General features: G+C 44.2%; 1 protein-coding gene across 1 annotated transcript in view; it reads right to left on the bottom strand.

The window, feature by feature from the left end:
- Positions 1-27,013, bottom strand: part of THSD4 (thrombospondin type 1 domain containing 4) — a 2,294,989-nt gene that overhangs the window by 1,840,975 nt on the left and 427,001 nt on the right. The window contains exon 4 of the mRNA XM_086958405.1: positions 13,656-14,095. Within this exon, the coding sequence (XP_086814531.1) occupies positions 13,656-14,095 (440 nt within the window). The remainder of the gene's footprint in view (positions 1-13,655; positions 14,096-27,013) is intronic.

Below are 27,013 nucleotides of genomic sequence, written 5' to 3'. Positions count from 1 at the left end.
GTGGTGGAATTAAGAGTGCGAGGCCCATGCTGTGTGAAAGGTGAAGTTTTGTAGAGCAGCGAACCCATCAGCTGCTTCCATGGTTTCGGTAACTGCTGTTGCTTCTCAACTCCTCTTGTACCCCAGCATGTCTCCTGTGCTTTCAGTGGCTATGGAAACACAACGTTATACATAGATACATGCTTGTGTAGAGGAATGTTTGCAATACACAATGTACTGACATACAAGGAACTGTTTTTGTATATGTGTGTGTCTGCGCACGTGTGAGTGTGTGTGTATGTATATATGTATATATATATATATATATATATATATATATATATGGCGTTCGTTATAGTTAGGACCTAGTTTCCATCGGAAAAGAGGCTGGGCTCTTCGTCCCGCCTCTCATTTTGGCTCTCTCCCATTGGCTGGCTCTCTAAATGGAGGCCAGCCATTGGAGGAGAGAGCCATCCCTCCACATAGGCTCCGTCCTTTTCGGATTTGGAGGTGTGTTCGGTGTTCTTCTTTCCACTTTTTAGCCACGCCTACTTTTGAACACCGAACACGCCCCCAAATCCGAAAAAAACGGAAGCTTGTGTCCGCCATTGTTTGTCTCGTTTGGCCGTGAGAGGACATGAGGCAGCCCGCTGCCACTTTAGGTAAGTTTTGCTCTAGCTCGTTTTTCTCTTTGCCGGTGAGGATCGTAGCAGCGTCGAGGAGGTTTGCCCCTCTGACTGTGAATAGATTCAGGTGCCTCTTGTCTTGCGGCTTTGTGCTGTTTTACCTGCCCCCCTGTTTGTGCTGTTCTTTCTTGCCTCTGACTCCCTGTTTGCCCTCCCCGTCGCCTTCCCTGCCTCAGAGTCGAGATGGAGCTCGCCCCCTGATTGTGCCGCTCCTCTCGCTGTCTCCCCCCTGCTGCCCCCTCCTCAGCCTCTTCCTCTGCAGTCTCCGCCGGACCCGCCCTCCCTCGGCATTGGTATGCACAGCGCCCTCTCTCCCCGAGCCCTCCCTCTGCCTCTCCCTCCGTCCCATGACATCTCATCACATCTCTGTGCCTTGAGAAGGATGCCAGAGCCCTCCGCTGCCGCCCCGCAGCCCCCCAAGGCACGGGACCCGTCCTTGGCCACGCCGGAGATCAGGACGCTGTACAACGTGCTGGGGAAAAAGCTTGTTTGACTTTGATATAATATTTAGTTTTCAGCATTTAGTTTTCATGCTACTGCCTGATAGGTGGCTGTCTCAGAACTCCAAATGGTAGTGAAACTGACGCCTAAGAGCAAAGACCGAGCTGGACACCGAAGGGCTTCCCTGTATTGCCTTACAGAAGCGGAAATACTCGGTATACCTAGAAGTCCAATATCTCTGCGTTCATTCATCTTATTGAAGCCCAGACCCCTTTCTAATGGAATGAAATGACTGAAATCGTGCTGCGAACTGCACCGTTCGCTACCTCAACCACCCTTGCTGCCTGGTTCTAATTTGCACCACGCGCTATTGTATTTATCATTTACTGTGAGATAGATTAGGGACATCTTTTCATACGACTCTCACCAAAGTTTATATATTCCCTGCTCACGTGTCAACTTAAAAATAATACGAATGGATAACAAACACTTTCAGGGTATGACATATTTCACAGAATCCTTCGTCGGTTCTGTGGCAACATAAAGGGAATGTGGTTTCTCCATGATCAGCCACTTCCTGGCGGAATGCTTACAGTGTTGGTGGTGGTTTCTCGCTTCCTACCGTTCCCTGCTTCTTGATGTGGTGTAAATGTACTAACGCTCACAATTCAATTAATATTTTCTGAAATGAATCCTGAGGGCTGCTCATCATGAACAATGAAATGACGAAAAGCTGGTAGAATTTACTTTGTTTACTTATTTACTGTAAACCCTCCCAGCGTTATTGTCATTTCTTTTATCCCCCACTGCCTCTTCCCTTTACCAACACTTGTTTGGAATGGCCGCGCTGCCTCAGCCCAACCCAAATTCGGAACTTGAGAAACGTTTGCTGCTGTGGACTCGAGGAGCACCACAATCGTGTGTGTGCGCCAAGGTCGAGCATTTGTGTGCAAGTGTATATTTATGTTGTGCGTTTGCGGTTACTTTGTGTTGTGTTAAGCAGGAGTCCGCGCCTGCTCGGATGAGTGGCACAGAACAAGAGGGCATAATGGGCTCACTCAGGTGTTGGGAAGCGTACAAAGCGATGATGTGTGGTGTATTTAATTATGATCGCCCTTTAACTGCCACATAACTCAGAATAGAGGCATCTTGCAGACAAGAATATTTTCCGTGTGTTTGCTGTTCACGTGCCCACACTGTCCTTCTGCACGCCGGCATTTTCACTCCTTGTAGGAGACTTGCGGTGGGAGGTCTGGCAGTTTATTTGCGTAGGTTCAGCCATGGCAGCCTCTTGTCCTCGCCCCCCCTCCTATTGTGCGCACCTCTCACCACCCCTGTGGTTTGTGTGCCTCAAGTCCACGCTCTTTTCTTGCGTAAACATGTGTAATAAATATATTTCAAACCTTTCTATGTATGCCATGTATATAGTTTGTAAAAGCCTATTTCATACTGTCCTATTTCAAATGTTTTAAATGTTTATGATCTGCACTCCTTAATCTTCAGTACCTTTCTTTTAAATATGAACTAGTGTTAGAAATTTGGAATAGTTGTCTGCCTTTGTGCTCGACAGACTCTCATAGGCTTTTGTTCTGCGGTGTTTGTTCTGCGGTGTTTTTTGTATCAGGTATACAAATGCTATCAGTCCATGCCAGCTCCATGATGGGCAGTGGAACGAACGCTAATGAGCCTGGGATAGATTGTTCTTGTTTCTCCTGTCAGCTTATGTGTGCTGATCAGCGGCATGAGAGGTAAGTGCCGGTCTTAGGGTGGGAGGTATTTGTAGCATGTTTTTTTGTTGCTTATTGTTAGCATGCATTCCACATCACTCTCTAACACACTACCTCCCAACTTTACTCTCTCTCTCTATCTCAATACCTCACTCTCTCTCTATCTCACTACCTCACTCTATCTATTTCTATCTCACTACCTCACTATATCACAACTCACTCCCTCAAAAATTCACTACAACACTCTCTCACTAACTCACTCTCTATCTCACTACCTCACAACTTCACTCTCTCTCTAACTCACTACCTCACTCTCTCTCTATCTCGCTACCTCACTCTCCCTCTTTCTATCTCGCTAACTCACTTTCACTCTCTTTCACTACCTCACTCTCTCTCTATCTCACTACCTCACAAACTCACTCACTGTTTCTATCTCACTACCTCAGAACATCCCTCTCCCTCACTACCTACTCTTTCACTACCTCACTCTCTCTGTCTCTCACTACCTCACTCTCTATCTACCTCACTTTCTCTCACTACATAACTCTCTCTACCTCACTACTCCACTCTATCTATCTCACTATCTCACAACTTCTCTCTTAAAACATCACTACCTCACTCTCTCACTACCTCACTCTCTAGTTCACAACCTCACAACTTCATTCTCTCTCTCTAACTCACTACCCAAATCACTCTCTATCTCACTACCTCACTCTTTCTATCTCACTTTCACTCTCTTTCACTACCTCTCTCTCTATCTCACTACCTCACAACATCCCTCTCCCTCACTACCTCACTCTTTCACTACCTCACTCTCTCTAGATCACTACCTCACTCTCTATCTACCTCACTCTCTCACTACCTCACTCTCTCTCTATTTCTATACCTCACTCTCTCTCTCTATCTCACTAACTCACTCTCTCTCTGCTAATGCAATAGGTATCACATATGCAAAAAAGCTAATGCCAATGCCATTTATTTAGGGATACAAAAAAGATAAAAAAAATAATGAGCAATACCAATATCTCTACCTATGATATTGCCGAGACCATTGCATTGTAAATGCTTGTTGATACTGACTCAATTCAATTTCCTGTTTAATAGTTCACTGCCACAATCCTGCACCCAGTCCTTACCATTAATGACTACTCATTTACAACCACTTCATAGTCTCCATATGCTTGCCTTTCCATGACTGCTTGCCCTTCCGTCACTTACATGTTTTGGTTGATTTCACTCTTGGCATCTTACAATTTATTTCTCAATATAATATTTCTTTCTTGAGTTGGTATAGTGTTAAATTAACTTATCACGTAGACTTTGTTAACTCCAGGTGACATACTCTTTTCCGAATGTGCATCTTTTACATTAGGTTTCAGTATTCAATGTAAAAGCGTGATATACATTCAAATCAATGCATACTTTATTTGTGTGCCCTTAATAGTATTACTTGTACATTTATACAGTCTGGTGCTCCAAAAATGGTATAGAAGACAACTATGTCATAAAACATTGCTTGATGAGTTTACTGAGTTGCATCCCTGATCATGCCGTTGGGGTAACATCCTTGCCTCAATGTGGCACCTAACATCTGTGGCAAGTTCTTAACAAAGTATTATTAGGTCATGCCATTTGAAATTGCCACTCTGCTTTGGGAACAGACACTTACACATAAAGTATTGATGATGTACCATGTCTGCAAATATCAAATCCAAGCACCTCATTATCAAGGGCAGGTCTTCTAGGGGATGTCTTTGTGAACTTCTTGAAGTAGAGGTTTGGCCCACCGCTTCTGAAACAACTCTGGGCTCCGGATTGAACAGGAAGTCTGTAATAATCACCAAAAGCAGACTTATGTCTGAAGGAGAATAACGGACTGGCAGAAATAAACTCCCTATAGACGAAGGCCAAAATAAGTGGACGAGGGCTTGAGAAAAACTGGAAAATGAAGGTGGAAAAAGCGTCTAAAAAGCAGAAATCACGTGCTTAACAAAAAAACATAGCAGAAACTTTGTGATTCATTGGTTTCTTTGTTATGTCTCTCCTTTAGATCTCCTAGACAGGAAGTGCTCCGGTATGACCAAGAAGCAATTTTTTCTTACATTGGGACAAAGCATTGGCTTCGGAAATATCTCCAGCCTGTAAAATCCTGACTGGAAAACATGGCGACAGACCGGGGTTGAAAATTAGGACAGGAGAGAGGCGATGTAGACGTACGGATATGTTTAAATGAAGCGTGGAGGGATCAAAGGTAAAGTTCCCACCAGAGTGAATACGGACTGCACGGCCGATAGACGTCGGATGAATCTCCTAAACGCGCTGGCTTTCAGATTGGTTTCTCTCTTTGAAGTATTCGACCGCCAAGTAAGTAGGAATAAATTGAAATGTATATATAGTGACGGGCGCTTTCTACTCACAGGTTTTGAAGTACTTGTAGATTGGTCTGGTGGGGTACTGGACCCGATATTGAAGTAAGAGACTGGGGGTGTTTGCACCCGCTTTGCGCGCCTCCGGGGCACTTTGGTAATGCCCTTTCAATAATACCAGAGGGCGTTCCCTCATTTGCATAGGGGTGTGCCCTATGCAAATGAGGGATTTCCTTTGACTCTACGCCCGCGCCATATTACAAACATGGGCGCAGAGTCAAAGAAGCCCTCAAGAGGTGCACTGACTTTTTAGGCCTTACACGCCAGTTAGGATGCTAAGATCTAGTAATGCCTGTTTTTTGCAAGTAAATAAAATCCGGAGAGTAAGGGGTGGAAAAGCATTCTCTCACCAGGCAGCTCATTTATGGAATAAGCTGCCATCTAATCTCCGATTGCAGTCTAATCATCAAACTTTCAGGAAGGCCGTAAATACACTGCTGTTTTCGCAGCTATAGTTCGACATTTGGACAGCATCCCCTCACTTACATTAGCGCCAAGACGCTGTTTGCATTCGTGCGCTTTATAAATATGAATCCTATCCTATCCTTAACCATTTAAAAGGTGGAGCACTGTCAGTGCACCTCCTGTCAGCAGCCCTCTGCAGGCGGTAAAGAGGGTCCTATGGACCCCCCAGACATCACCTTGCAGGCGGGTGCAGTCACTGACCGTACCTGCCTGCAAGGGGATCTCTAAACCCCTTTGAAAGTGCAGGCGAGTGCCACCTGCACTGTGAAAACACGGAGAGGCTGCCCCGTATTTTCCCATGAATGCGCTGCCCTAGGGGCAGCGCGTTTTCGCGGCTGCCCTGGGGGCAGTGCATACATCATAATGGGGCACATTATCACTGTTTGCGCCCAGTGCACCTTTTGAAAGGTGCACCTGGCGCAAACTGCGATAATGTGTAATACGGCCCCTGAAGTTGCATAGGATATGGTGAAATGAATTGATATGGACATGCAAGTGAACATTGAGTTAATATACTATGACTGGTTATGTTGAACCTAGATTATTGATATACTGTATTATTAATACACAGAAACTGAAAACTAGGAATGCACACATGGGATTGCCAGGACGGAATTAAAAACGGTTTGAAGGTAGGAGGTGATTTTTAGTTAGTTATTTGGACCCACTTTTCTTTGACCAGCATGTCAATTAGTAAAGACTTTTTTTGTTTTTCTCTAATTATTGTATTGCAGGTTGGACTTGCCAATGGGTAAAAAAGGAAGGCAAGTATGTGCTCTCTGGTTACGAGGGCATTTTTTTTGCATGGTATTTCGACAACGCACATGACTGTGATGGCTACATTAGTTCTGAAAGAGAGGGTATACTTCAAATTACACTCAGAATTGCACCACGTCTCACGATTTAAGATCTGTAAATTTAGAGATTGTAAAATTTTACATGTCAATATGGCAGACAGTTCTGGATACACACAGCATTGATCGGAATTATGGTCTAACTTTTGTGCATGTGTTTCCACCTGCTAGATAACCCGTTTTCTTTGTTGTGTACTTAGAACCATGTAGCACCATGATACAGGTATTATATATTGTGGTGTATTGCCTGCACACTGCAAGCAGGTGTTTATTGTATCTTTTTGCCCTGAAGAAGCCGTGGGGAACTCCCTATATGATGAAACACGTATTGTCTGGGGAAAAGACGTTAAGAAAATAAAGACAACGAAGAAGAACCATTGGGCATTAATTGTTTGCATGAATTAAGTTACGATTTAGCGTGTGCATGAGGTTTATGTTTATATCATCACAGGGATCTTTCAGATCCACTTTCGAGGGGCAGGGTGATTCCTCCTTCCCTTGTAGCACCACAACATATATTGAGGCCTTTCTTATTAGCACGTGTACAGTGAGCGCCACAACTCACCCTGTGTTTATGCCAAATGATGGGGATGCCTCCCATCCTTGGACACCACAAATGTGGCACCTGCCTTTGTTGTGAATCCTCGATTGAGGGTTCACTGTTCCAGCATAATGGAATTTTCTGGAAACACGAATCATTCAGTAACTGTAAGAGCAAGTTTGTTGTCTATGGCATTATATGCCCTTGTCGCCTACTGTACATAGGTAAAACCAATCAGGAGATCCGTCACCGGATCTCGCAACATAAATCGAGAATCAAAAGGAAGGTCGAAAACGCCCCTTTGGTGCTCCACTGGACGCGGATGCAACATGTTGTAAGTGACCTGAAATGGACTGTAATTTCCAAAGTGGAAAAAAATCCTCGTGGTGGCGATCAGAATCTTGCATTATCGAAACGGGAAGCTTTTTTAATAGTCAAATTTGACACTGCGGTGTCTGGGCTGAATGAACTAAGTGAAATATTTAAATTATAAGCAGGTTTATTTCACCTTCATTTATCGCTCCTATGCCTGCAATTTCCGTGGTTTTCTATTAGACCACTGGTAGCCTTTGCGGACCTATTAATCCGGTCCTGGTTTTCAGTTTCAAACTAAGCACCGGAAACACAGTGGGCGTGTACTAATTATCGACTTGTATATATGGGCGGTCGCATGGCAGCCCAGCCAGCTAAGGCGTTTTTGCCAGAGTGCAGCTTCCTCGTTATACCGTCGCTCGAAGTTGTGGATTAGAGATTCAATTGTAAGTATTACCGAACGCAGGTCTCATGGTGTTAGCCAGTTATACTCTACCATTGTGTAACTAACTCCCACCCCGTTATTTTCACCGCAGCAATCATTTTTCAAAAATGCCCTTGGCGAGCAGCGCCGCTTTGACGGTAATATATTTACAACTATTTTCAAATTGAGTCCTAGTTATCCGTCTCAATGGTCCCCTGACATTCGCTATGTTACATTTTGCAGGGCCCTTGAATTGTTTGTAATCAGCGAGCAGCGTTCGGCGGACCACGACCTTCGCTAATTAACTACGGTAAACCGCGTTGCTTTTTCCGAGCCTAGTTTAATCAGTGGCGGTCAACATTTCTAATGTACTGACGGGTTTAATGTTGGTTCCCCCGTAGGTTCCCCAAACTACTCGAGATAAAGTGTCGGTTACAGTAATTCCTGCACTGAACATTCAGCCTCTCTGGTAAGAAATTTCAGCAGTTACCTTTTGATACGTCAGTATCTTGAGGCTGTCGCAGTTCACTGAAGCTCTTGCTCTGTTACTCTTTTATAGACCTTGTGCCTTGTTTTACTCTCATGTCGACGACGGTTGCACCATAAAATAAAGGTCGAAGATTAGTAGGTAAGGACGGCTGCTGCCACCTTAGAACTTTCACGTTCTTTATTAGTAAGAAACCGGTCCTGATCATACACGTGTCCACTGCTTTATAGGTACTACAATCGTTCTACCGAGTGACCCCGCCTTTAGTATAGCATTCCTGCCCACTACTAAGACAGGTAAGATAAGAAGTTTTCCAATTCTTCCATCCTTCAGCCACCCAGACTAAGCTCCGTAGGTAACCATAGTCTGCCTTGATCATTTTCAGGTACAATTTTCTTCCCCCCAGCCATAATGCTGTGAATTTTATTACCTGGATGTAACTTCACCATTTTGGTAAGCTGTGGAGGAGGGGGTGCGACCTGAGTGAGGAATCTGATGTTGATTTACTGAATGCACATTTTGTATAACTTTCCCCCTAAAAACTTTTCTTTTCCTTTTCTAGATATAAATAAAGGCCCTGAAGAGAATCCTCTTAGACCAGCAGGATTCGAAACGCGTAGGCCCATTGCCACTCTCGAGTCTGCATGGGTGATAAGCTCATTTGAATTGCCTGGTTGCTTATCACTACCATTTGTACATTACTTTGTTCATTTTTTTCTTTCTTAAAAAATTGAGAATATTTGAATCTGTTTAAAGAATGTACCTTTTGTATAAATAATTTTCCACTAATACCCATCGAAATATTTTGCAGACCGAGGCCTTCTCCAGCATTCTTGTGCTTGTTTGCTCACTGTAAATACTGTTCACTGTAATATATTACACACGTCATAATTTTCCCTTTTTTCCTGAATGATTGAATGTTGTATGCTTGTGACATGTTTGATATGATGAAAGATTCCCTCACTTCTTATTTTTGTACCTAGCATGTATTACTGTCCACCTTTTTGAACAAGTTTTTCTAAAATATAGCTGCTCTTTGATAAAATTGAACAAAATAATAAAAGCTACTAAACAGCTCCCAGTCTTGAATCACTGCTTCAGGTTCTGTGTTCTAAGATTTGTTAATTAATATTCCGCATCAGTACTGGCACCTGCACTTTGTTTTTTCCTGTTATTGGCTCAGCCATACTGATTAGAGCCACCCCTTTGTAGTTTTCTGATGCGGTATTTGCAGCGCGCACAAATACTCAGGAGTGTCCTGACGCAGATGGAGAGCATGACAACAGAAAGGGTCAGGAATAAGGTGGCTAGGTGAAAAGATAAGTATTTAATTGTTTCTTAAATAGCTTAAGATCCTGGATATTCCGCAGGTCCAGAATGAGGGAATTCCAGGCCGCTGCTGCCTTGACAGAAAGAGAGTTGCCCCCCAGGCGAGTCCTGCGGAAACGAGGAACCACTGCCAGTTGTTGCGAGCAGAACGGAGACTTCTGCAAGGGGAACAGAATCAAAACACTTCTGAAGGTATACCGGCCCCAGGCCATGCAAGGCACTATGAGCCAAAGTGAGAGCTTTGAACTGAACTCGGTGGGCCACGGGGAGCCAATGGAGATCACGCAGATACTGTTTCATGCCTGATCTTTCTAGGATTTGCAGCAAAACCCTAGCTGCTGTGTTCTCTATTGTTTGCATTTTTTTAGCTGATACCCTGGCAGACCAATGTACAGGCTATTGGCATAATCAATGGCTAGACAAAATGAGGGCACGAGTCACCATTTCTTTGGCTGGTCTAGGCAGCAAGGGAAGAAACTTTCAAAGTGGTTTTAATGAGCCGAAGCAAACCCCTGCAAGTCTCTTTATCTTTGTGAAGAACCTAAGGTCTTCCCCAAACCAGACTCTTAAGTTCTTAGCAGGGTCGCCAGTTGAATTTGGCCGGGGATACTCAGAAGGCCACAAGGACTCCCTGAAAGCTGGAGGGGAAGATCCATACAGGAGGACCTCCGATTTGCCCTCGTTGCACTTCAACTGCACCCATGCGAGCCATTTGAAAGCAGCAGAGAGACAGTTTTGAGATGCAGCCGGGGGCAGATCATTTTCACTCTCAGTGAAGAGGAGATAGGTATCATCTCTGTAGGATATGATCTTAGCTCTCAGCTCCTCTCCCGGATAGATCGGGGGCGTGATGTAAATATTGAAAAGCAGAGGGCTCATAGTAGAGCCCAGCGGAACCCACGTAGTCACCCTCCTGGGAGTAAATGAAAACGGTGGCAGCCAAACCTGCTGGGTGCGGTCCTCTAGAAAGGATTTATGCCAATCCCAAGCACGATCAGACACGCCAATGCTAGAGAGACGGGTAAGAAGTTGTTGGTTGGGGACGTGTCGAATGCAGAAGAGAGGTCTAGCAAAATCAGGGCCGCTCTGCAGCCCATGTCCAGACATTCCCTTATTGCCCCCGACATTTCAACAAGAGCGGTCTCTGTGCTGTAAAATGCCCTAAATCCAGATTGGGCAGGGTGGAGAGCACCAGATTACTCAACAAAGGTGGCCAGCTGCTTGAAGACTGCTTTCTTGCACACCTTTACAACTGCCGGAAGAAGGGAAATAGGGCGATAGCTGACAAGAAGAGCCGGATGTAGGGAAGGCTTCTTCAGAAGCTGTAGCAATTTGGCCTGCTTCCATGCCAGAGGGACAGTGGCAGTCTGGAGGGAAAAATTTAAGATGGCATTCACCTCAGGATTGATCACCTCTGCAACCCCTGCTAACAGCCTAGCCAGACACAGGTCTGTAGGGGAAGTGAAGTGAAGTGCAGGATGCACCACTTAGCCTGTACTGCAGTTATGATGCCCTTCGATGCCTGCCGGCACCTGCAGTTATCAGCATTCCTGACGCCAGCACCTGCATCCTGTTATCGGGATGCCAATAACTGCCGAGGATGACTCCACAAACTCACAGACTTCGCATTGTCTCACCAGAACCAAAGCCTTGCTGCCAACACAACTGACTTCCCCTGTCCTGGATTTGACACGTCGCTTCCTTGCAGACACAATGCACCACCTCCCCCATGGCAGTCAGGGAGTCGGCCTCGACCTCATGTCTGGGAGTCCGTGCGACTCAGTGCATGATGCCGCGCACATCGTAGTCAGCGCCGTACTTTGGATTTATTATTGTCACGACATCGCAAGAGCCCAGGTAGAGCTACTTGTTTTCTGCAAGCTTTATTTGGAGGTAACTGTTTTAAGTGCTATTTTACTACATGTAACATTTGTCGTTTTGGTCTTGTTGAGTTTAGATAAAGATACTTTATTTTTCTAAATTGGTGTGGTATGCATTTGTGGTATAATCACTGTATTACTGTGTTTTGAGTACAAATACTTTAAACATTGCCTTTGGGATAAGCCTGTCTGCTCGTGTCAAGCAACCAAAGGAGTGAGCAGGGGTTATCTGAAGTGTGTATCCCCATTACCCTGACTAGAAGCAGGGGTCCCTACTTGGACAAAGGTACTTACCTCTGCCAACTAGAGACCCTCATTTCTAAGATAGGACTTCATACTTTGAGTCCATATTCTCGTCCAGTGCTGCTGGGGCTGAAATACGAAAAAAACGGAAACTTACTGCACCCCCTGCTATGCCTACCATACCGTTAAGAGCTGTTGATCATGCAGTTGAACACTGGTCACAGTCATTAAAACTTTTTTACCATATTTGTCTGTGTGTGTGTGTACACACATGCGTACATACGTGGATGCGTGTCTGTGTGGGAAGGGGTATGTCTTCTTTTTTACACAAACTTCAAATATAACAAAAGAAGTAGTTAGACTGTGCAATTCTATGCATTATCTTGCAGTATTCTAGAGACGTTTAACTGTATTTGATGTGCTTATTACCACCGGGAGTTCAGTATTTTACTAAATGAGTATTCAAGAATTGCACCATGCAATGCACAGTTGCGCACATTGCTTTGTACTTAAGGACAAAGTATGAAAACCATATACACAAGGGAGATGCGATCTTTTCCTAAACGCATCACATTAATGTATATTGTTTTATTAATGCATAGACTAGAGTTAAAACGTACAGTTAAACCTGTACTAAAGAGCGAACATATTCAACTGAAACATTCACAATAAGGGTAAAATATTGTACAGACTGAAAAAAGCAGCTTCTGAGGAGTTTGTGATACCTTTTGTTAGCCTACCAAACAATATAGAGAAGTCACCATCTATTCACAATATATTCTGTTCAAGCACACTTTAGACCGGCTCATTTCCACATTAGTGCACAAATGCAACTCTGAAAGGGTATCAAGAGAACAATCGCTATATAATCATTACCTGTGCAATATAATATAAGACAACGTCCATAAATTATTCAGAAAATATTAACAAATAATTAAGCTAAGGAAACTGCACAAAGGGTTAAGTCCAGGAGAAATGTATGTTACATCAGCATTATTGGTATATTCCGGTAAATTCACATTACTCTTGTTATGGAAAATTCCAGAAATAACAGTAGTATGCCACATCGCACAATTATATGTGTTTTGTGGTAAAATGTGACGTATTTGGTGCAAATTTACAGCGAATGCATGGGTACACACGAACGACAGAGAACGAGCAGGTGACGTTTGCATGCTTTTGTCTTTTTGCAGTGTATTGGCGTCCTCCAAATGGAGTGTAGAAGGTGAATTGCACTTTTTCCTTACTCATTTATTCTCAAATAAAGCACCAAATGCCAGTTTTGCATTTTGCGTAATTTTGCGAAAGCAAATTACATGAATTTCTCCACCCCCCACCCCCAGTTATGATGTACTTGCACTAAACACTCTTTTCGAGTTCACCTGTCTGTCTGATTGAATTGTTGTCCATGTAAATTAGCACCCACGACATTACTCAAGAATCAGAAGAGATTGCCAGACCCCATCTTTAATACGCTATGCTCTAAAGCCCTACAGCTGTAACTATTAATGTCTCCAAGATGTTGAGAATCATACCTCAGAGTATATCACAACACAAACAAATGGAAGGAAATTAAATAACTGATTCCAAAAAGTGTATTCTACTACAGAAGAGGTGTGTGCTGAATTTACGTTTATACGAGTGTTTTTTTAATGTATTGGATCATAAACTACTTTTAATGCAAAAAATACCTATTTTTTAAATTGTTGTAGGAATATTAGGATGTTAGATATACCCCAGGCTTGTGAGGGTCAATAGGGGTATTAACTTTCCATTACCAATGTGTAATCTGTCATGAAAGGCACATTCTTTAAACATCAGGCAGAACATTAGACAATATGTGCACATAATGGAACAGTACCGTCTTTCTGACTTTGGGACGTGTCCTTCAGTCTGAGAATGTCGACTGCCCCTTTGGGTTCCTCTGCTAGAATGGCTGCTGTTTCGGTCCCTTGAAACCGAAGCCTGTAAACTGGCCTTCCCATGCTCATCTCTTATGTGCAGTGGAACAGATGAGCGAATAGCTGAGATGACGGGCCCAGAGTAGGGATTCTGCAGGTCTTGTCGATGACGTGAAGGTGCATTGGGAAGAGACTGTTCCACATCCGAGGGCTGCTGTACAGGCCTCGGGTTGCTTCTTTCTTGGTGAAAGGCAGAAAGGCAGGGCCGTGTTTGCTCCATGACTCCACCACTGCAGGTTCTAGAGCAGGCTGACCAGGGCCCCCAGCTGCCCCACGTACCTGGTATCCCAGAGCTGGGTTCTTCAGGAGCATCCCTCTGCTGTTCTATCCTGTGTGGGACCTGGAAATACAGACAATCGAATTAGAATTCCAGCCACTGTGATTGTGAGTTTTCAATTTTCTTTGCATCACTTTATGCTATGAATTTCAATATATTTATTTGTATCTAACAGTCCTAGAGCTATAAACATCTGATAAACAGGTGAAGTATTAAGAAGGTGTCATATACTTTTAGAGTTTGAAAAAGTGAGCCTTCAAACTCATGAATTCCAAAGTGAGCCTGCAGCTAGCTCTGAGAGGGATGAGAAGCCTGTTCTAAAGAGGTGTGCCAAATAGTCTGAAAGACCTGAAATCTAATGAGCTCCTGCGAGCTTGGTACAGCGCCCACGTGGATTTTGTCATAACGATGGTGGGGAGGAGTGTACTGCACCATAAGTGGTGGTAGGTAAGCAGGAGGCATGCTCTGAATGGATTTTAAACCCAATGGTGAGTACATTGCACTGTACCTGTATTAAGTAGAGAGTTATGCTAACTATTGGATGAGTGACAGGGCAGGTTGTATATTATTCTGGTAAGAAAATTAATGACGTTGTCATGGAAGGATAATTCATATTGGGGGAAATAGTTCCTAACCTATTAAAGTAATGCAATATATTCATAAGTAGAGTATTGATCAAGCACTGACCTCTGATAGAGGAAGATGAGGGTGGACCTTTTGAATATTGGGCACTTGAAAACATACAGCAGTGTCAGTGGAAGAGATCAAGTCTTTCAGGTATATACGGTGAATAGTGCACCTAATTCTTTGGTAACCGTATCTGGATTGGAATGTGGAAGAAGTTATCTGGATGGGAAAGGGTGGTGAAGGTAGATGTAACAAGTACTGGGGCATGTGACAATAAAGTGTCCCATCCCTTACGTGTCGCCTTCACAGGTCATTAGATGCTCAAATTAAATTTGAGCAATAAGAAAAAAGCCCCACAAAACGTAGATATACTTGAATTTTTTTTATTCCAATTCAATTCCTTTATCAATCTTCATTTACAATTGCATCAGTTTAGCATTTCCCATCGTAGCTTCACATCTCCAGAATATTGTCTCTCCGAAGCGTTTAGCACTACGATATTCTGATCTTCCCTGCTTATTTTTACTCACTGGATACTCAACTCCTACCAACCTAAAGACAGACACTAGCCATGCTGCCAGGTCAGCTTGTGCATACGAGCATAATCGATACATTTAAGATGTCCAGAGAAAGAAACCAAAAGCCACATCAGTCTTTGATATATAATGTTGGACCCTTCTACTGACTATTGTCGTTCTGTTCTCTTTAGTTTATGTTGTTTTTTTGTTGCATTGCACCATGTTCTGTGTACACATTTTTAAAGTGCATATAGCCAGTGCAAATAAGGTGGGACTTTTCTGACTTTATTAGTCCATGGTTAAAGGCCTTTCCATTCAAGAATTGGTTAAATAGATCAGTGGGATACACTCAGACTGCTTATGTTTGCACATAACCTTTCATAATATCCCTCGATCTCGCTAAGCAAACTATTGAGTTCTTCCTCCACATCAATATCACAGTACAATTGCACTTACAGCCACATGCATCATAGGAAATTGCCTTCGCAAACGGTCCGAATCGCAAAATTCGGCCGTTTGCGAATGCAATTCCCATTTTTGGGATGCATTAACATTTTTGTTATTTTCGCAATTTAAGAAATCGCAAAATTGCGATTTCTTAAATAGCGATTGCATTTAAGGAATCTCAAATTGAGATTCCTTAAATGCAATGCATCAAACTTTTAAAATTTGCTAATTCGCAAATAAGGGGAGCAAATTACCATGAAGTTGACCTTCATGGTAATTTGCAAAAACTTTGAAAAATGCACTAAAGTGCATGTTTCAAAGTTCCATTTTACACACACACATGCCCTTGGGGCATGTGAGTGTGCAAAATGTACTCCTAAGCAGATTTCAAGGGTGCAACAGGGTGTCCTTTGGACACCCCTGCACCTTTGAAATTGCATTCTTATTTTGCAAATTTTTAATGGTGAATTGCAAATTAAGAATGTCTTTCCATTCATTCCTATGGGCCTCTAGGCCCATAGGAATGGATAGGGAAGTATTCCTTAATTGCGATTCTCAATTAGAGAATCGCAATTAAGGAATTTTAAGACATTGCTATTTTTAAAGCGATTTCTTGATGCATTGCAGTTTGCAATTCCTAAATTGCGATTCCTTATTTTTCGCAATTAAGGATTCGCAAAATGCAATATTGATGCATGTGCCTGTTAGTGCTAATAATTCCTTGTTGCCTGACAACACCCACCAAAAATACGTCTGCTTTTTTCACACCTATGTTACAAATAAACATATGTGTTCAGGTTGCAGCCACAGACAGAGTCAGTATGAATTAACAGTTTCCTGGTTGATCTACTGACTTCAGATTAATAATTTAAGCTCTCCAGAAAGATATAAAGTAGTCTCTTGAGCATGAACCATAATATTCTCAATGAAGTGTTTCCAATTTTCAACCCATTGCTGTGTAACGTACAAGTATATATCATGCCTCAAAGAAGGTCAAAGTATTATTGATCCCAGTGCTTAATTTGTAAAATATTAAGTCCAGGTGCTCAATTTTTTTTAGGAGGCCACACCCACTTCCCCAAAACCCACCCACTACCTTCATTGGCTCCACAGACTTTCTCTATTGACTCCACACACACCCTCAACTGGCACTGCTAAAAGCCAGATGTAATATCACCGTACAGATGGGAGAATGTTGTGCTCCGATGCCAGTCAGTAAGTAACACTTCACAGTACCTGAAACACACCTTTACCAAGTGGGACCCTACAGCCCAAGGGGGACCGCTTATCCACATCAACAATTATCACATGGAAGGAAACATGCATCACACAAGACATTTTTTATACACAGTACTTGGCCTTTTAACACACAATTGTGACACAGGATCATCTTAACTCAGTGACTTACTGTACCACACAGACATTTTCCACACGTCAGGCTCTTTACCACACGGATGGAACTTACTCCTTCCACTGGGAACTTAACCACACTCGTGTTTGTGAGCTTTTTACACAAGTGTTTCTTAAACTAGACCTTTACTGGAGCGATTAATCAAGTGGCCATTGGCCCTGCGGGACTTTGCTCATATACACCATGTAGCATCCATAAAGTTTTTTTAGAGTGAAACAAGACCTCACATATTCAAAACAGGAAAGGGTCACCGAGATTATTTACGATAATATTATCCAGCTTCTGTTTTACAATATTGAAAACATACCTCACTATCCCTGAATATTAGATGAAAACACATTTAGAATATGGAGAAGTGTGCTTGTGCCCCTGTCTGTAACTTGGCTGAGGAGGGCATGAAAGAGCTGAAACTTGATCATAAAATCCAAACCTGTTCTGAACAGGGTCCCACAAAATTAGTTTTGGTCAGGGACCACAAAATCCTTATAATTCTCCTGATCTGTCCTTCCTAAAACTCAAGCCTTCTCCCGTCATTTGTATAAGTATTAATAGTGAGTGTCAAGTTGAATGCAGCTGGGAGGCTCAGTGTTTTGTCCGACACTTTCAAACACTCACTTTTGTCATTTAGGTAACCTGTACGCAGGGCCAGACTGGGAACCAAAACCGGCCTTGCAAAGTGCTCGGCTTGCCCCCCTCCCCACTCGGGTGGGGGGGTGGTTGGAGGTGCCCCCGTGCTCATTGCCGGGCCGGTTTTCGGTCTATTTTGGTACAGGGCCGATTATGCAGCTATGCTGCAAAAACATCCCTGTAACAAAAACGGCCCCAGGGGTCCAAAACCGGCCTCCACCCCTGCGACGCACCGGGGGATTGCAAGGTGCTTGCTATGGCCAGTCCGGGCCTGCCTGTACGTTATAAAACAGCAGCTCCTTGCAACCATGGGCTTGCGCTAAAATACACATCTGTTAAACTGATTAAATACACAGATAAAATGCTTAGGAATGTAACACACGAATGAAAACAGTTTTGACATTAAAATGCACAAGTCATTAAAAAGAAATATGTACTGCCATTTAAAAATCAGTGGTAGGTCGTGGCCACATACAGATTAAATACAAGAAAGAATTATGGCAATCAGAGCATTCTTAAGATATGTGAACGGGAAAATGTTCACAATGGGTGTATGTTGTGGGAAGAAGTGACATTCTCGTTTTAGCTTAATTTTTGTGATAATATCTTCATTTTTAGGGCTCGGCCTACGTCACCACTTTGTCAGAAGTGGGGCGGAGCTCCGAGCCGTCTTGTTACCGGGCTCAGAATAGTGAAGTAAAAATTCCTCACTGCGCGAGATTTTTCCGTAGTTTATTTTGGCATCTGCATGCTAATTGGTCCTCGCAGTGCTGTGTTTCTAGTAGCCTTTACGCAATAGGCCATATGGATTTCAGTTTGTGCACTTCCTGCATATTCTGTGCGGTTACTCGCAGGGGAGTGCAATAAATTGTCAATTTCGAGCTGTCAGGGTGGCGCGGTAATTGAACCCAGATGTTTGGGGTGCGTTCACCAGTCTGCAGTGAGTTTGGTGGGCGTGCGTTCGTCTGCATCCTTTCATGTGTAAATGTTGGCCTTTGAAGAGCTGGCTTGGCCGTGCGCCGACAATGAGACACACAGTCTTCATTACCCCACAAAGTATGTAAGTGCTTTTGTATTGGAGACAGTAACGTCCAGGTACGAAACGGAATTCTTTTCACTGGCTTACGAACAGTCCCACATTTTTCCACATTCTCCTCATCTCATCAAAGGGGCTCATGTCTTGTTCAGCAACAAAACCAAACCTCCGAGAGCAGGATTGTGTTTCTGCATGGAGGGTCCGAGCAGCCGGGTTGCAACAGTTGTGCTTGTGTGTCTAACCTGGGGCCTCATGACAAGTAGGTTGATTTTAGGTGCAGGGATACACAGGCACTGCTCACACACACAGACACTGTTGACACACATGGACACTGCTCACACACACACAGGCACTTCTCACACACACAGGCACTTCTCACACACACAGGCACTTCTCACACATAGGCACTGTTCACACACACAGGCACTACATACACACACCGGCACTGCGCACACACACAGGCGCACTGATCACACACAGGCACTGTTCACACACAGGCACTGTCCACACACAGGCACTGTTCACGCACACAGTGCTGTGTGCTGTAGAGTGCTGTGTACTGTAGAGTGCAGAGTGCAGTTGAGTGCAGAGTGCAGTTGAGTGTAGAGTGCTGTGTGCTGTAGAGTTCAGAGTGCTGTTGAGTGCAGAGTGCTGTGTGCTTTTGAGTGCTGTGTGCTTTTGAGTGCAGTTGGGTGCAGTTGAGTGCAGTTGAGTGCAGTTGAGCGCAGTTGAGTGCAGTGTGCTGTTGAGTGCAGAGTGCTGTTGAGTGCAGAGTGCTGTTGAGTGCAGACTGCTGTGTGCTTTTGAGTGATGTGTGCTTTTGAGTGCAGTTGCGCGCAGTTGAGTGCAGAGTGACAGTGAGTGCAGAGTGAGTGCAGAGTTCTGAGTGCAGAGTGAGTGTAAAGTGACAGTGAGTGCAGAGTGACTGCAGAGACAGTGTGTGAGGGTGCTGGGTGCACATTGTGTGAGAGTGCAGAATGAGTGTGCAGGATAAACAGTGCGTGACTATGCAGGGTGACATTGGGAGTGTGCGGGTGAGCAGTGTGTGAATGTGTAGGGGCAGTGTGTGAGTGTGCAGAAAACACCACACACACATAAACTACACACACATACCACACACACACCATACACACACCACACAGACATACACCACACACACACAACACACACACAAACCACACACACCTTACTCTCTCAACACCACACACTCATCACCACTCACCACAACACACTCACCACCACACACTCACCCCCACAGACTCACCACCACACACTCACCACTACACACAAAACCACACACATAACAACACACCCCCAGCCGTCAATGAATGCTTTCACCAGGCACAAACACCAACAACCATCAATGTACGCTTTCACCAAAAACAAACACGACCATTCATCAGTGCCGCTAAACACCCACACACACAACAAACAATGCCAGTGCAACTTTCACCAAACACACACACACACCAACAGCTGACAGTGCACCAGCCACTCTTTCAATTGGCACAATCATCAACAGCTGTCAGTGGACCCTTTCACCAACCACACATATTACCATCCATCTCTGTACGCTTGACAGCCACACTCAGTAACAGCTCTTACTGCACGCTACCACCAGTCATACACACCTCAAGCCACCAGTATACGCTTCCACCAAACACACACACCAACAGCCATCACTGCACAATTCTTACAGGCACACACATCCTCCACCCATCAATGCACACACCAATTGATAATGCATCCACCAATTAACATTGTGCCTATCGCACTATGCTGCACTTTACCTTTTAAAGATAATGCGTTAAAGTGCAGCATGCCACATAATCCAACACACATATCTCCAACACACACCACATGCTTCCACTCCAAAACACATGCCTAAAACACATTGCCGTTTACAATGCCATTATCTCTAACTCAAACAAACCCGAGCCCTAATGCATTCCTAACGCTTGTTATACACTTGCTTCTTTTTCTTCTCTTTCTTAGTAGGGAAATGTGATGGTGAAGAGTACATTTAAAATGTAACATTTGCTTGAGTTTTCGTCTGTCCTTGTGCATTCATTTCGCACCCTCTTTTATTTGTTTGCAAGGTAATATGAAGTAGTGTTCCTGCTTGAAAGGAAAACTAGGCTTTCCCTTTAAAGGCCTGCAGTCACCTAATATATTTCAGTGTTATCAATGAAATATTAATTTACTGAAAAATAGATGAAGTAGTTGTTTGATCATTGAATTATGAGGTAATTTTAAAGTGAATTTCCTATTAATCAAAGATCTTCTGTTCTATCATACGAATACGGAAGTCACTGTCACAACGTGGACAAATGAGGTTGTTCCTAAGTGCGTATTGGCTTAATCAGATAACTGTCTCCTAATAATGTTTAAAGCGCTTAAACTTCTCATAGCGCTCTATTGGAAAACTTGGAGACTTCAAGAAAGATACCTTTTCCTAAACCACCACACAGGCACCGTCAATGAAACAAAACAGTAAATGTGGTCAGATTTCCTTGTATGTTTGGGCTTGAATGGCTCTCCAGAGAGGTTAAAGCGTGCCATCACATTGTGATGTCCTTCTGTCGGAGAAGCGAGTGGGTGTGCATAAAGCTCTCCAGAACCACCATCCAGCCCGTGGCTGAAACCTGTCAAGCAGCATATCTTAAAACACAGTTTTACAATAACTTTACTCAATGTGGTTTGTAAAAAGCTTCCAGTTAAGCGTGTTATGTGTTGATCTTAATAAAAACAAGCATTGGCATAGCCAATAGGTCTCCCCTTTGGGACCTTATAAGTGTTTAGCCATGCAAGAGTTGATGTTGTTGCACCAGTGATATTGTGCTGGATAACTAAACACTTATAAGATCCCAAAGGCGAGACCTATTGGCTATGCCAATGCTTGTTATGTATGCCTGGGTTGATAGCAATATCAGCTGGGGAAAGGATGGGGCCTAACTGCATGTGCTGCCGACCTTTGTGCTGGGAAACCAGGTGCGAGGCTTTGTGAGCTCAATATCCAGTGTTTCAGGGTAAATCACTTAATCACCCCACGCCTACCAGAAAATGAATGTTTCCTTATGTAAACATAACTTTCGGGTCGAGTATGCCCTATATAAATCTGCAAAACAAAAAAAAAATGATATCCTCCTACACTTTCAGCTGTACTGATGACAGCTGCAGCAGAACATGAAAGGAAATTTTGATGAAAAGCATGACCGTTTTTCGCACAGATTGCAGTGTTGGTAAAAATGGACACTGTGTTGCAAGACTTCAGAAAGCCCTGAACTCCAGGCTTCACAGAGCAAAAGGGAAACTTGTTTACGTTCTGCCCAAACATCATTCTATGGACAGAGACGTCATTGAGTGATCCTCGGTCTATCTCTGCTGCAGACATGGACGATATTGCCCACTACGGGTCCCCTGCCGTTACAAAGCATAGCAACGCTGTGACATAAAACAATCTCCGGCTGGGTGGTCGATCTCACCACGTGTGACAGTGACGACAAATTGGTAGTATCCTACTGCACATGCAGATTGCATCTAGTCTAGTCTCACACCCAGTTTAGGGAGGTCATGGCTCATATCCAGAGATGGATGGGCCTTAACCACCTAAAACTTAACCCAGGCAAGACTGAACTGATCTTGCCTGGGAAGAGCGAACTCAGCTGGGGACCTCAATTCTGGCCTCCGGAGATGGGAAATCCCCCCTCCAAATCCCGCACGGTTAAGAGCCTTGGAGTCACCTTCAGTGATGACCTCTCCTTGAAAAGTCAGGTAGGGTCAGTTGTTTCCGCATGCTTCTTTCAGCTGCGCAAGATTAGAAAGATTGCCCATTTCCTAACCCATTCTGCCCTGATACAGGTGACCATCGCCCTTGTGCTGTCTAGGCTGGACTACTCAAATAGTTTATATTTGGGCCTTCCAGCCGGACAGCTCAAGAGGCTGCAGCTGGTTCAAAATCAGGCGGCCAGGCTGATCTGTGGGCTTCCTAAATGGCAGTCCATTAGGCCAGGCCTGGCAGACCTGCATTGGCTGCCGGTAGCCCAGAGGGTGGCTTTTAAATCCGGCTGCATTATCTTTAGGGCATTACAAAGCAAAGGCCCCAAATTCATTATCAACCTGCTTGCCAGATACACCCCCTCCCGCAACCTTCGTTCGGGTCACAAAAACTTGCTCACTGTGCCGGTTGTTAGGAAACAACGTCAGGGCGGCAGCTCCTTTCATTTTCTTGCTGCATCCCTCTGGAACTCCTTGCCAGCTTCTTTAAGGTCACACGAGGATATTCTAGCCTTTAGACTAGCCTTTAAAACCTGGCTTTTTAGAGAAGCCTATCCTCAGACGCTCTAAGTGGTCCTTCTGTTGTTGTGTTATGCTCTGGAAACTTCCTACAGCGCCATGAAGCCTACGGGCGTACGCGCGCTTTATAAGCTAAATTTAACATAACATAACATAACACCCAACATAGTGCCTAGACCTGGGTGGTAAAGTCTCTGGACCTACCAGGCAGATATGCAATCGAACCAAGACAGGTAGGAACATTTATTTTAAAAAATTACTGGGCCATTGCACAGGGGAGCAAAATTCTATAGCCCCAGCCCTGTTAATTAGGTGCTGGTGCTAAGCACCGGAAAGCACCGACACAAATTAAGCACTATGGTCCCAATGGACAAGATCACAGTGTAACCAATTCTTTGGCTGGAAACAAGAACATATATCTTAATTAGTTTTGTAGGGCCTGAACTAACTTTCATGTTTAATGTGACATGCTTAACTGCAACCAACCTTTTAGCATTGCTTTTCCAGCTTCTTTCCCTTATCTCCATTATTCAGTTGTCCTCTACATTTGTACATTTGTTTCAATACCAATTACAATGCTATCACTTTCTGTCTCAGAACTTCCCATGATTGCCTCAAAGGCCTCTGTGTCCTCCACTCCATAGTGTCATTGCACAGGCCCCCAAGCAGCTCTTTCAGAGACCTCAACACAACTCTTCGTATAGTCCATCAATAACATCTCTCAGTTCTTGTCATCTTTCTGCCTCCAGGACTTAGGTTAACAGCTTACCCAATGAATTACAACTTTACCCAACTTCCTATTGAAGTGCTTTACTTTACTCAACGCCATAGCCTATTCCATGCTTCCTTCATAAATGTCTCAGAGGATATGCACACAGCTTCTACTTGCCCTAATCATGCACACATCCAGAAATGCAGATAGTTTTCCTCACCACACAATCTACCATTAATGTTATGATGATAAGTGAGATCAGAACAAAACTGCGCTGATCCATAAGGTACACACCCCACTCACATAAACCATTAACTACATTGAGGAGGTATGTTAGACCTGTCATCCTTAGGGTGGTTTTCCGCAAACCCTTTAGCCTGCTTACCTCCTCTTTTTGCTGTTTCTTTTGTTGACTTTATGACTCTGAGCACTTTACTACTGCTAACCAGCGCTAAAGAGCATGTGCTTCTCCCCTAAACATGGTGACATTGGTGTGTACCTGATTGACATATTCAGTTAACTTTTAAGACCCTTGTAAAGTGTTATACCATATACCAAGGGCCTGTAATTTAATTGCTACCAGTGGGCTTGCATTCACTGGTTGTGCCCCCCACACAAGTAGGCTATCAAACGTGTCTCAGGCCATTGCAAGACCTGTGTGTGCAATTTACTGCCACATCGACTTGGCTGTTCATACCACTTCCCAAGCCTTAAACTCCCCTTTTACTACACATACGTCACACCAAAGGTAGGTCCTGGGTAGCCCCAAGGGCAGGGTGATGTGTAAAAATAAAGGTAGGACATGTACTGGTAAGTTTTACATGTCCTGGTAGTGACAAACTGCTAAATTCGTTTCTCACTACTGTGAGGCCTACTTCTCTAATAGGCTAGCAGTGGGAATTCCTTAAAACACTTTTAAGCTTCATTTCTTGACAGTAGCTGCTGGCAGGGAATATGGGTGGAGGATCAGGGAGTGGGGGGAACAAAATAAAAATACAAAAATTATTCCACTTAATCTTCCACCGGCAGCGTCTCTCCTCCACTTCTCCAGCTAGTCCCAAGACCAGCACACACCCAAGCTCCCCATATCTAACCACAACACTGCAATGCAGCATTGTCATTGGTCAGAGCACCGTGGATCAGCGCTCATTTGGGACTGGGGGCTCGGTCATGTTCCCCACCAGGCCATGTAATGTAGCATGGTGGAGAGCATGCAAAGTGTGCATGACAGTTTGGCCGGGCCAAGACCGCTGGCCAAGCAGTCATGTGCACTTGAAGTGTGCAAACAATACCACCTCCGGTGCCTCCAGCCCCACCCTAACCCAGCCATGAAGCTACAAAAAATAAGATGATAATAACTACGTTATTATCATTTTATTTTTCCTGCCCATAGAGCAGAGGGATGACGCTCATCCGCCTTAGCAAATCCGCCTGATTCCTGATTAGAAAGGAATGGCGACATCATGTTTCATATCTTTGGAATGGTAATGATAAATCCTCTTTACTGGTAAAGTTGGATTTAACATTACTATTTTAAAAATGGCAATTTTAGAATGTGCACATTTCTCTGCACCTACCTTAGATCTGTGTGCCAGCAGCCTACCTCCAATACACGTCTGGGGCGGGTGACAGCTACATTTTGTGCATTCCGTCTAAACAGCTACAAACACAGATATGGTGGGTGTGACAGAAAATGTATCTGCATTCTGATTGCTCTTCCTGAGCAGGATGTGGGAGGGGGAGTTGACACTTACACCTGAATAGACAGGGTCTTGTGCCCCACATGTCTGATTACCACTCCATACATAGCTTGGCAGACAAGACTGGGATGAAAGGGGACCTGTGCACTCAAGGACCACCTTTGAAGTCACCTCCACTACAAAGGCACAATTGGGTATAGGTACTGGGGCTCTGACCCTCCCAAGACAGGACACTACTGGATATGTGAACAGCTCTGCCAGGAGTAAAGACTACTGTGCCACAAGGATTGCCACTTTGCCTGACTGATGCTCTGAAGGAACTGCTTTTCTGAGCTGCCCTGCTGCCTGCTGATTTCCACCCTGCTGAGGACAGGGACTGGACCCATCTCATTTGAACACAGAGTGTCTCCAAGTGCTTGCTGGCTTGCCCCCTGTTCTGAAGTTTTAGGGCCATCAAAGACTGCCTTCCACTCTGCAACAGCACCTGTACTCTGCCATCTGTGAGTCATTCCCTGTCAAGTGATACCATCCAGTCCTGGGCCCTTGAAAGGTGATATCTGCTGCCCAGAACCATGAACATCGATGCAGTGATGGCTTTACTCCAATCGGAACCAACGTATTACCCTTCGACGCCGATCAACAACATCGCCACGACAGACCATGCAGCTCACCACCGATGCACATTATGGCTCAATGACAATGCAGCAGCTGCATAGTAAAGTGGCTCATCGAGGAAGTCTTCATCGACTGCGCAGATCTGTGTTGACGCTTTGCCCCCATCCTCGGAATCGACGCAGTGCCTCCTCGACTCCACACATGGAGTCATCTACTCCGGCGCTTGCTCCATCCAAAGTGCTTTTGCAGTGGGCCCTGTGTGGGTCCTGGTGTCAGCCTGCTCTCCATTTCGGTCAGCCTGAACTTGGAATTCACCCTGGTCCAGTGTGACCTCAAGTGCCCCTTAAACGCTATTTGACCATAAGCACTACTTTTTGATTTGCCCTTTAAAAATTCATAACTCTGGTTCTACTTTTGGATTTTTGCTGTTTTGGTCCTGATTTACTCATAAAATTAAACCTATTGATCTAAACCTGAATGGAGTATTTTTGGAGAGAGAGAGAGAGAGAGAGAGAGAGAGAGAGAGAGGGAGAGAGAGAGAGAGAGAGAGAGAGAGAGAGAGAGAGAGAGAGAGAGAGAGAGAGGGAGAGAGAGAGAGAGAAAGAGAGAGAGAGAGAGAGAGAGAGAGAGAGAGAGAGAGAGAGAGTTGCACAAATACTTTACACATTGCCTCTTTAGATAAGCTCCTCTGCCAACTAGAGACCCAAATTCAAATATGGTATGACTGATCAACATAGAATAGGCTTGGCCGGACGCATTTGCTCTTAATATATCGCTTCATCCCCTTCTTCAGTAATCCTTTCCTGCAATAGGGTTGATGGCAGGCCAGCAAGGCATTTATTGACCCCTTTAACAACTCTCTGTGGGTCCCATTATTTTCTGAGGAACACTTCTTGGTCACTTCACAGCTGTCACTGCTGGATTCATTGAGCACCGTTAACTAATTGGGCCTAGCCAAACATTATGTCAAGGAACGAAGGGCCTTGAAATGT

Source organism: Lissotriton vulgaris, chromosome 2_1 (assembly GCF_964263255.1).
Source record: "Lissotriton vulgaris chromosome 2_1, aLisVul1.2, whole genome shotgun sequence".
NCBI lineage: Eukaryota > Metazoa > Chordata > Amphibia > Caudata > Salamandridae > Lissotriton > Lissotriton vulgaris.
The sequence above is the reverse complement of the archived record's forward strand: the minus strand, read 5'-3'. Positions and strand labels throughout refer to the sequence as shown.